At 33.0% G+C, this 11,989-nt stretch overlaps 2 protein-coding genes across 4 annotated transcripts in view; one reads left to right on the top strand and one right to left on the bottom strand.

The window, feature by feature from the left end:
• Positions 1-771: 771 nt before the first annotated feature.
• Positions 772-2,848, bottom strand: fam174b (family with sequence similarity 174 member B). Its single transcript, XM_067389338.1, has 2 exons — positions 2,251-2,848; positions 772-907 (listed from the first exon to the last, which is right to left on the bottom strand). The coding sequence occupies exons 1-2, from the start codon at positions 2,517-2,519 to the stop codon at positions 772-774; spliced, it is 405 nt and encodes a 134-aa protein (XP_067245439.1). The 5' UTR covers positions 2,520-2,848.
• A 6,050-nt stretch (positions 2,849-8,898) lies between these two features.
• Positions 8,899-11,989, top strand: part of chd2 (chromodomain helicase DNA binding protein 2) — a 43,453-nt gene continuing 40,362 nt past the window's right edge. For 2 of the 3 annotated variants that reach the window (XM_067390460.1, XM_067390458.1), the window contains exons 1-3: positions 8,902-9,108; positions 10,559-10,617; positions 10,771-10,820. The gene's annotated coding sequence lies outside the window, so the exon portion shown is untranslated. Of the gene's footprint in view, positions 9,109-10,558; positions 10,618-10,770; positions 10,821-11,989 lie in introns of all 3 variants that reach the window. The other variant, XM_067390459.1, reaches the window with a different exon arrangement.

Raw genomic sequence — 11,989 nt, 5'->3', positions numbered from 1 at the left:
GAATGAACTTATGTGACGTCATTTCGAACAAAATGAGGCCAAAACGAAGTTCGTTTTGTGTTCTTTTTGGAGGTTCGAAGCGAACTTTCAGGAAAAGTTAGCTTCAGCTGTAAAACACCTTTGTACTACCATTGGTCAGTGACAATAACGTAATTGGAGGTGTGCACTGAGGCTCCGCCTTCACTCGCGTGGAACGCTTCTCTGACTCATTTAGTGTGTTTGAGTTCGTCGAGGTTAGAGCTCCGTGGGTGAAAACATGAACACACTGGATAGGCGCTTTATAGAACAAAATGACACACTGTTTTTTATGTTTGATACTGTAAAGCTGCTTGATTTTAAGCAATCTATTAAATAAAGTGCTATATGAAGACGCAACGTGACTGGAGTGCTAATTTGCAGAGCTCGTGCTAATATTCCCATGCTGTTATGATCAGACGCTTTTCTTATGCTTTCTATAATAAATTCTTGCTGTTTTCTCATTTTTTTGGGGTTTATTTTGTTACTGAGAAGAAAGTGCATGGCACATATTTACATATTAATCTAAACGTCGCTCTCAGCAGTGTGGATGGTGTCAGATGTTCGTTTATAGTATATCGCTACTCACGCATTTCGAACTTCGTTTTACCCCTAAATGAAGAACGAAAAAGAACTTCGTTTTAAGTATACCGGGGCCTTAAAGCACTGCAAATTAGATCATTAAAAGAGGACAAAAGTAAATACAAGAGACCTAATTTCATGTCATTGCACATAAAGCAAGTCTTGATAAAGCACTCACCTGTATTTGACATCGAACAGGGTTGAGTCGTCATCTTCGTCGTTTTCTTCATTTAGAGGTGCCATCTCTACGCGCTCGGCTGGAGTTGTGATGATGTCATACTTTCGTGTTTTTCTGATTTTCTTTGCCGATCTATTCAAACCAGGATTAGAGAGAACAAGGTTAGTGAGGTTTTGATCACCTGTATGCTTAATAGCATATGACAGTTTTACAGTTAGGCGAGTAGCAATCGGAAATTCTGATTCATCTATACGATTCTGATTCCTTAAAGTGATATCAAAGTTGACAATTCTTGTTTCTTGTTTTTTGCTTTCCTTCTCTTTTGCAGCAACTTCTCTTCTCTTCGATGACGTGTTTACTGGCTTGAGGGCGGTCATATCAATAACAAACCACAACGATCCAATCAAACCAATTCCCAATGGACAAAATCAAATCCTGCGACTCCCGCTCTACATTTGTTCTTGTTCGAGAAGCCGTTTCACTCTAATATATGTCACAGGAAGTTTCATGCTGACTCTAACAATTCTATGAATGATTGTTTTAGTAGTTTTGAAAAAAGAAATGGCCATTTACTTCACTCCACACTCTGTTGCCAAATTAGTTCATTTCTGAACTGATAGCTTATGAATCAGAAATAATACAATTGTTTTGGAAGGTGTGTTTTAAAGGGACATTTTTTTTTTTTTTTTAGATGTGACATAAATGTTATCCAACCACTGATCCTGGCTATATTAAATAAAAATACATAAGAATAGGCCTACAACATAACATCTGGTAACGTCATTCTTTCATTTTTATAAAATACCACAACAAAAACTCATAATGTATACCTTTAATTACATGTTGTCGTATTGACAAGTCAGTAACTGCATTGTTTTTAAGCCTCACGAGCTACAACATACCAAACATAATTGGTTAGTGTTTTGATTCACTACAAAGAACCGGCTCATAAGAGTCATTTGTTCGGGAGTCAAATTACACTATATTCTTGCTATATTTCTGGAAACACTGTCAGAGTATTTTAGTTTCGTTCGCATCTGCAGAATAATTTATGTTCAAGGACCGATAACGGAACCGAACATCATGAAAATCATTCACATTTTTTTAAATGTCTAGTACGCATATGATTCTGAATCAGAATCGGTTCTCGGGTTCAACCAACAAGCGAACCATCTGCTTCCAAAACCGTTAAAGGATTAAGTCAAGGATAACAAGTCAGCGTTACCAGACAATCCAGAACGTTCTTAAATTGACAAATTGTGTTTAGATGTAGTGTTTAGGTATTAAGTACTTGGGTATTAGTTACAAATCTGTCTTAAAGTAGCCTACAGTTACACGAATTCTAAAGTGACATTTACCAATGAATCGAAAATGACGCCATTTTCAATTAAAAGTATGGTGGCAATTTCATTTGCACAAGCACTCAGACGAACACAAAAATAAACAATTTAAATACATGCCAATTTATATATTACCTGAATATTTTTATGACAAGGCACGTGATAAGCAAGGTTGTTAATACGCAGATAAAAATCGAAATGTTTTTGATGGTAGGAAGATCCCTTAAAATGGTAGAAATGCGAGATCCGACCGCTTCATCTGTTGTATTAGGATGTGATGAATGGTCTTCTTGTGGGGGTAATGTTGAATTCAGCTGCAGCGCTGAGGGTGGACGCGTATGTGGCTCTCCGTTCACCTCCTGAGCAATAACAATAAGAGCAATAGCAAAATAATATGCCCACATATTGTTTCCCGTTTTAATCCGCTTACTTAATGGCTTGTATTTTGAAAAGAGTCAGTATAAAGAAGCTCTGCGCTCTGTAACTCGAAATGCGAACAACAGCTGTTTGACGAATGATGGGAAATGATGCTCTGAGTCTGACATCTCAAATATTCCTCAGTTCACAGTCGGTCGTCAAGCATGTCCAATATCTCGCGAATATCTGCTCATAATCTGTCTTCCACCTCTCGAGTGTTCCGTTTCATTCTTTGGTTTGCACTCACACGCAGCTCGGACCGTCATCCAGGATGTTTTCTTGGGAATGCGTTGTCGGCAGGAGGAAATGTGGATTATCCACACCCGGAAGAGCTCCGGGAGGGTCCAGAGAGAGACGAGGAACCAATGTGCATCAGTGTTTGGCACCAGCGTGCTGTTATGGAAGAAGAGCGCCTGTTGATAGTTGAGTTTGAGAAATATTTTTTCACGAGTGTACAGATTAGACAATCTTAATAATGAATTTGATATCTATCTATCTATCTATCTATCTATCTATCTATCTATCTATCTATCTATCTATCTATCTATCTATCTATCTATCTATCTATCTATCTATCTATCTATCTATCTATCTATCTATCTATCTATTGGGGAAAGTTACTTTTAAGAGTAATGCATTACAATATGGCGTTACTCCCTAAAAAGTAACTAATTACATTGCTTAGTTACTTTTTTATGGAAAGTAATGTTTTGTTACTTTTTCTCATCTGGGCTGGGCTTTCTTGTTTGTTTTTCAATTGTAAAGACCCTTTCACACCAAAAGTGATATGAGTAATGAAGAAACTCACACCTGTGCAGCTTAAACAAAAAGTAACTCAGATATTTTCTTGTAAATTAAAAAGTAATGCTTTCATTTACTAGTTACTAAAAAGTAATCTGATTATGTAATCACATTACTTGTAATGTGGTATCCCCAACACTGTCTGTCTCTATCTATCTATCTATCTATCTATCTATCTATCTATCTATCTATCTATCTATCTATCTATCTATCTATCTATCTATCTATCTATCTATCTATCTATCTATCTATCTATCTGTCTGTCTGTCTGTCTGTCTGTGTCTATCTATCTGTGTCTGTCTGTCTGTCTGTGTCTATCTATCTGTGTCTGTCTATCTATCTGTTTATCTATCTATCTATCTATCTATCTATCTATCTATCTATCTATCTATCTATCTATCTATCTATCTATCTATCTATCTATCTATCTATCTATCTATCTATCTAATTACAGTGTTGGGGAAAGTTACTTTTAAGAGTAATGCATTACAATATACTCCCTAAAAAGTAACTAATTACATTGCTTAATTACTTTTTTATGGAAAGTAATGTTTTGTTACTTTTTCTCATCTGGGCTGGGCTTTCTTGTTTGTTTTTCAATTGTAAAGACCCTTTCACACCAAAAGTGATATGAGTAATGAAGAAACTCACACCTGTGCAGCTTAAACAAAAAGTAACTCAGATATTTTCTTGTAAATTAAAAAGTAATGCTTTCATTTACTAGTTACAAAAAAGTAATCTGATTATGTAATCACATTACTTGTAATGTGGTATCCCCAACACTGTCTGTCTGTATCTATCTATCTATCTATCTATCTATCTATCTATCTATCTATCTATCTATCTATCTATCTATCTATCTATCTATCTATCTATCTATCTATCTGTCTGTCTGTCTGTCTGTCTGTCTGTGTCTATCTATCTATCTATCTATCTGTGTCTATCTATCTGTGTCTATCTATCTATCTATCTATCTATCTATCTATCTATCTATCTATCTATCTATCTATCTATCTATCTATCTATCTATCTATCTATCTATCTATCTATCTATCTATCTATCTGTGTGTCTGTCTGTCTGTCTGTCTATCTAATGTTTATTTGGTGGGAAATGCTTCACAAAGAGGCTGTTGTTGAAGAATGATTCATTAAATTCTATATTTAACAGCAACAACATAAATCAGGAAACCCATGCATGTCTTAGCAGAGAAAATATCTATTTCTCAAAAAGGGCATTAAATGTACCGTAGCGAAAACGGCCTGCTTAATTTTAGAGAGAGTGGAAAATACTGTTTATATCGCAATAAAACCTTTACTAATTTCTAACCATAGTGGATCTCAGCAGAATAAATGCATGATTTGATCTCTTAAAGTCATACGAGAAGGAAATGGGTTATTGTTGGATTATAGGCTTTGGCTTTCCTGTGTTCCATCCTGTTATTTAACAAAATTTAACAGGGAAGTCCCAGTCCATGTTCTCCTGAATAAAATGCATATAATATGATATTATTACATCAATAATATGCATTCAAACCAAACATGTATGAATAATGAGTTTTTTTTTTTTTTTTTTTAAATGTATGAATAATGATAATAATACATGAATACCCTAAACAAAGATGAAGATTTTAACAAGATTTTAGATTTCACAAACTGTAAATTTAAGCAGAGCATATACTATTCCTTGTTGTATCAGACTGCTAAATAAATTGTAAACTGTTAAGCAAACAAGATTATGATTTTCAGGGAAGTTATTTCTTTTATAAATTATTTTCAAAGTGACACACTTTTAAAGAAAGAGAAACATTTTTAAGTCCTCCTGACTACCAGCTATGGAGTTTTGTCCTCTGTATATATTTTAGCAAATTTCTCTGAGACCTACATGTCACCATTTTAGGTCTGGATGTCCTGTAAAGAGCACATTCAGGGCTTTTCAGAGATACCAAATGTTCAGAGATTTATGTTATGGGGTTTCAAATCAAAATAATATGACTTTGGACATAGTTTTTATACATCTCCACTGTAGAGGACACCAGGACTTAAAGCATGTTTATCAGGCATTTTGGGAGACACAACAAATGGGAAAGAAATTATCAATATTTCTATGAAATATTAGATATTATTATGAAAATCTTGCCAATTATTACTCCCATTATTACCATCTTTTTTCATTACATGTTGCTCCAAGAACATTAATATGCAAATTACATCCATCGTGTAGTAGATACATTTGTATAATGGAGAAAAAAACATTTATGGCCATTTTATATAGCATAAAGCAAAATGGTATGTCAAATCATTCTGTTATATATTTTATAACATAGTTGAGAATCATCTTAAACAAAATTTGGTATAAAAAATCCTGAAACCTAAAAATGTATTGGTGATTAATAAAAAAATCCCATTGTTTTTGTCTTTTCACATCTATTCATGTCTTATTTTATTTTTTATTTTCTACTACAGAGGATATAGCATACATATGAATAAAATATCATTTGTTCATAAAAAAAATCCCCTTTTTTCTCTTATGCTCTAAACAATGTAATGACACACAAAAAAGTAAATTTAAGTAAATTAAATACATAGTTAACATTAGCCACATGATGGCGCTATCTACACAGATACAGTCAGTTGACCTTTTTGCCACACAGGTATGCAGGAAATTAAAATAATAGCAGAAATCTGGGGCCAGTTGCATATACTGCTAAGACTAGTCTTACAAATTAGTCATCACATTTTTTTTCTTTAAGACTGTTCATAATTGTTTTAAGTCAGCTACATAAAAGAAATCTTAGATTGGTCTAATTTGACTGATTGCCCCTTGATTTATCACCATTATCACTAGTATGACCCACTAGAGGCAGTCAGTCTTACTTTTCGGTATCAAATTAGACCAATGTACATTTTTTCCGTAACTGACTTAAAAAAGTTATGAACAGTCTTAAAGAAAAAAAATTGATGACTATGTATGACTTGTGACTAGTCTCAGCGGTTTATGCAACTGGCCCCAGATTATTTCAAAAAGCAAATTTTAAGATATCTTCAACGTCAAACTTGTTGCACAAACTTTTTGACTTCAAACCAAAAATGCATAGGGCACTGGATGATCCAGTCCAAATAACACCACACATTTCATAGAAGGCCACAAGAGGGCTCTTATTTATCTTTTTATTTTTCAGTCCAAATAAATTTCACATCTTTGATTCAGTACTGCACTAAAAACAGTGTTCTGATTTGTGTGCTGAAATAAAGGGTTATAATATAATGTAATTTATTTATACAGTATTGTTAGTTCTGGAAAAAATACAGACATTATGGCATAAGGTTTTGACACCTCTTTCTATTCATACCTGGCTTTTTGTTTTTTAAATGCAATGGCTTGTACACAAATAATCTACCTTCCATTACTTTAATGAAACATCCACCTGGTTCATTTGTGGCATGTGGCACCAGTGCCTACGTGGCACGACTATAGAGGAGAAGGGGGAGGGAGCTGAGGGCTGATACAATTACAGTTGCTAAGTAACCAACTGCGGTATGCAGACTAGCTGTTGGAGAGAAATGAGCCCTTGACAGAGCTGAGGTTCTGTTACTGTACACATCCATTTGCTAAAAAGAACTGTCATAATCATGGTTCATAAACTGAAGGTTATAAATATTTAAATAAACAACTGCAGATGAGTTTAAGATCATTATATTATTCATATTGAAAAAGTGTTTAATATAAACTATGGATGTTTGGTTTTGGCTGTTACATGAAACCTTTTGTCATATTATCAACAGTCTAATGACTTTACTCATTTAGCCAATAGGTTTTAATTAAATAGCAAAGATGTCTGAAATGTATAACTCACGAAATTACTTAATAATAACCCCACGAATTTCAATGAGTAGCCTTTTAAATTAAATAAATAAAAATAATAATAACACTAATAATATTCCACTCGGGGCCTTCTGTGCTGATTCACTTCAAAATATTTTTAATCCACAAATATAAAACATTAAAGGGATAGTTCACCCAAAAATGAAAATTTTGTCATCATTTAGTCCCCCTCAAGTTGTTCCATCTGTATAAATGTCTTTGTTCTGCAGAACACAAAAGAAGATATTTTGAAGAATGTTTGTAACCAAGCAGCTCTCACCCCCCATTGACTACCATAGTATTTTTTCCCCCTACTACAGCCAATGGGGGGTGAGAGCTGCTTGGTTACAAACATTCTTCAAAATATCTTCTTTTGTGTTCTGCAGAACAAAGAAATTTATAGAGGTTTGGAACAACGTGAGCGTGAGTAAATGATGACAAAATTTTCATTTTTGGGTGAACTATCCCTTTAATGTCTCCACAAATCCCTCATTAACAAATAGACACAGAGAACTTTCATATTCAACATAATACAATATCACAGATTACTTTTTCCCTTATTTTTATTGAAAAGTCAGGTTTCCATGCAAATCACCCTGTATGAATTCATATGAAATTCAACACCTCGTGAAATAGTTATGTTATGCCTTCTCATGAGATTACACTCTAAAAAGTGCTGGGTTAAAAACAAACCAAGTTGGGTTGAAAATGGACAAACCCTGCAATTGTGTTGTTTTAACCCCGCGGTTGGGTTAAATGTTAGCTGGGTAGTTTTATTTAACTCAAATATTGTTTAAAATTTACTGTATTTCTTGCTTAAAATTAACCCAAAGTATGTTGGAAATGAACATTTATTAATATGTTTAATAAATGAACATTTATTAACAAGTTTAATGAATAATAATTAAACAATAAACATTTATTACATTTCTTATAAATAAACATTCACATTTTAGTTATTATTGTCGCCTCTAGTAATTATGTCTGATTTTTAATTTCCAACCTATTTTAGGTTCATTTTAAGCCAGACATATAGTCATTTTTAAACAATATTTGAGTTAAATAAAATTGCCCAGCATGTTGGTCAAACATTTAACCCAACCTCTGGGTTAAAACAACCCAATCGCTGAGTTTGTTCATTTTCAACCCAACTTGGGTTGTTTTTAACCCAGAATTTTTTTTTTAGAGTGTAAAATTTCTTATAGCCTATTTGTTTTTAGAGCAGTTTTTGATTTATTAAACAGCCTGTGGTTGTCATTAGTTATTTAAAGAGACTTTTTGAGAAATTTTGTCAACATTCAAAGATGCTGCTGCATTTTTATGTAAATTATTCATACTCACATCCTTGTGTTAGCAACTTTAATTTTTTCATTAATGCTTCTTGGTTTTATGACTACAGTCTACACAGCTTTGTTATATAAAATCATGGCTTTATATAAGTGTAAGTTACATTATCATATGGCTACATTAGTTGTACAGTAAGCTAAGTAGTTCTTTTATCAGTTTTTATTGAAATAGGAATGGTAATTATGCTAATATCATTAGCATTTGTCGTTAAATAGCAGTGTTGTCAATAAGCCAGTGTAAAAAATTAGCATGTTTTCGGTCACTGAAATCAAAAGTTAGTTTCCATACACAATCATGGATGCTGCGTTTCTTCTACCCAGAATGCTGCAGTGAGAGGAAGTTGTCTCTGCTTACGCTGAAGCTCAGGGCTGTCCGTCCACTCGATCAGTATAACAGCACAGAGAGGACGAGGAGCGCACACAGGAGCGGAGAGACAGCGGTGACGGGCGAAGATGGCGATGCGGCGCGGTCTGAGCGAGAAGACCTCGTTAAAAAGAAGAATGTCAACGAAGAGAATGGCGTCGACCTGCTCAGATGAAAGAGCAGATCGCAACGGTGAGAACATGGTAAGATTTCATTATAAATTTAACTTAGAAACGTGTTTGAGCGAGTGGAACAGACGCACCAATATGGTGGAAAAGGAGAGGGTTCGACGAGGTGTTGTAAAATGGCCATGATGGGGCCATTGCCAAGTACTGAAAAAAGGCATTCCGTCGATTTAATCGACGATTTTGAGGTAAAAACAACGTGAAATTGTTAGGAAAACAATGGATGGATATGTTGCAGGAAGACTGTGAAGATTTCAACTGGCAGCAACGAAGAGAAACAAGGATTTAACTGTCTACGCATTTTAAATTCGCTTTGTCCTTGAGAGGACAAAATGTCCTTGTAACATTGGAAAGCGGAAAAAAATATATTATATTGAAATATTGTTGTGATAATGCACTAGTGGACGTATCATTTCCAGTCTCAACATTTTGAGTGTCTTTTGTTGATTTCAAATGTTTTCTTTGAATAAACAATTTTATTGAACATTCTAATGCATTTATTGTGTGTTAATTACTGAAAAATAATCTTTTTCTCCGGATGTACATTGTTTTGAACTTGTTCAAAGAACGTTGTGAATATGTCAACTTGCCTTAGGATTTAGTACATTTTGATGTTTTACTTTATTTTAAGATTTCATTGTTTTCTGCATAAAATGTAATACTTTTACTTTTCATTTTATGGGTCTTTTCCACTTGAGAATGTACTTAAATAAACGTATCCACTTGTATTTCTTGTGTTTTGAAAAACATTTATGCTGTATTTTCGACGTTAAATAATAGGGTGTTGGCTTTTAACCCATTGTGGTCCAAAAGAAGTATTTATATTCTTTAAAAACATGTAGAAACATGTTTCTTTCTTTCTGTTTTTCCTTTTTGGTCAGAGATTTATGTGAAGGACATTTTCACCTGATTACTACTGATTTAAAGTATTAAATGCCCTAAATTTATACAAAAATTATTGATAAATATAAAAAAAGTCAAATTTTAATCTGAAAAGTCTTTTTTTATTGTTCTGGTTTCCACAATATCATAGAAACATATAACCTAGAAAGTAATGCTGTTAAGGTTGTCTATTTAAAGTGTAAAATGTTAGCTTTAAAATATTATGAGGTCTATGCTATAAATGTATATAGAATCAACTGTTCACTGCTGTCTAGAAAACTAATGTTGCTACTAATGTTGCATGTAAGAATAAATAAAAAATAAAACATGTGCCCTAAGTGATGATTCTATATCAAAGAGGTTTATGTATATTCAATATATATGAAGTATTGCCATGTTATGTACTTGAAGAATTTAACAATATTACTTGCAGATTACTTTGTTAACTGAAGAATTTGTATTAGATGTAGAGAAAATGCATGACTGCAATAAATGTTTCTTTTGAACATTTTGACACCGAAATGAGCGTTATTATGTTAAGTATCCAATACAATACTAATCGTCCGAAATGTTTTTTTGTGTACAGGAATCGGAACAACTGGATAAAAGATGATGGAATTTCGTTCACTCTCATGCCATATAAATGTAAGTGACATTAATGTACTTATTAACTAAACTATACATTTGCGTAATCTGTTGAGCTTTATTCACCTTATCATCGACCACCACTAGGTTGTGCTCTAAATCAAATCGTAGGATGTATCTTCAGTCTAACGAAGAATCTTTTTGTTGTTAAAGGTTCCTGATCTCCTGAACATCAAAGAAAGATGACGAAAAGGATTTTTGCCGTAAGTATTGAAATTAAAAGAACCTTGTAGAAATAGCTACGGCTATGATCTTTTCTTGTATAACGTACAGCTATTATTTTAGCTGCTTTATGTGGAGTATTTGCTGATGTTTTAAAAATACTGTAATTTGGCCAGAAGTATAGTTAACAATGCTATTTTTACACAATTTGAGTAAATACTAAATTTTCATAAATGCATTACATTTTTTACAAGTTCTAGTAAAATTTCAACAAATTCTGCACTGCCCAAGATTTTAACCATTAAAGAATATAAAGAACCTGAATTTGCTATGGTACCCATAAAAATGTTTTAACGGAAAAAAATGACAATCATGGTACTATGAACTCTCTACACACATCCATGTTTAACGAAATCAGATGAAATTCAGACATTGGAAATAAGAAAAAAACAACTTTTATACAAACTATAAAAATAAAATATTTGCAGTTATTAATAGAAACATGATAGGTGACAATATTTTACAATTTTGTTTGGGAATGGGGGGAGAAAACACTATTTAGGCATTCTATAACCTTTAGTATGTAGCAAAATTATCACTTTCAATTCAAATTTCTTCGGGAAATTCCTTTTTTAAAATCATAGCTAAAAGTAGGGTTGTGACGATAGTATCGTATATTGATGGTAGTCAGAGATATTGGCGATGGCGGCTGCCTTTGACGATAATTTACTTGTTTTCCCATTAATGTACTAAGTTATTATTGTTGGTATTGTAATCAGGCGAGTATTATCAAATTAATATTAAGGACCTTCAATTTATTTCCCTAATTTCATTATGACATCACCACATAACACTCTTCATTGAAAAAGTTTTTAAAACAGATTACAAAATTACATCCCACATCAAAACTGAATTGCATGGTCATCTATTCACAAATTCAAGAGTGCTTTTTATAAAAGTAACGTATTAATCTTGTCCAGGTTTTGTTTAAGCCAATGAGTGAAATTATGTTGTTCGTCAAAGTTTTGTTTCCATAGCACATAAACAAAACATTTAATGACACTAATAACAATACAAATAAATTATTAATAATATTACTAAAACTATATAGGCCTAATTACAGTCTTTAAGTCTGAACACAGCACAATAATCAGTTATCGATGAAAATCAAAAGCAGCTTCAAACACTGACTTGAAAAAAATGCCAAACA

The sequence above is a fragment of the Chanodichthys erythropterus genome, chromosome 7, assembly GCF_024489055.1.
Source record: "Chanodichthys erythropterus isolate Z2021 chromosome 7, ASM2448905v1, whole genome shotgun sequence".
Classification (NCBI taxonomy): domain Eukaryota; kingdom Metazoa; phylum Chordata; class Actinopteri; order Cypriniformes; family Xenocyprididae; genus Chanodichthys; species Chanodichthys erythropterus.
The sequence above is the reverse complement of the archived record's forward strand: the minus strand, read 5'-3'. Positions and strand labels throughout refer to the sequence as shown.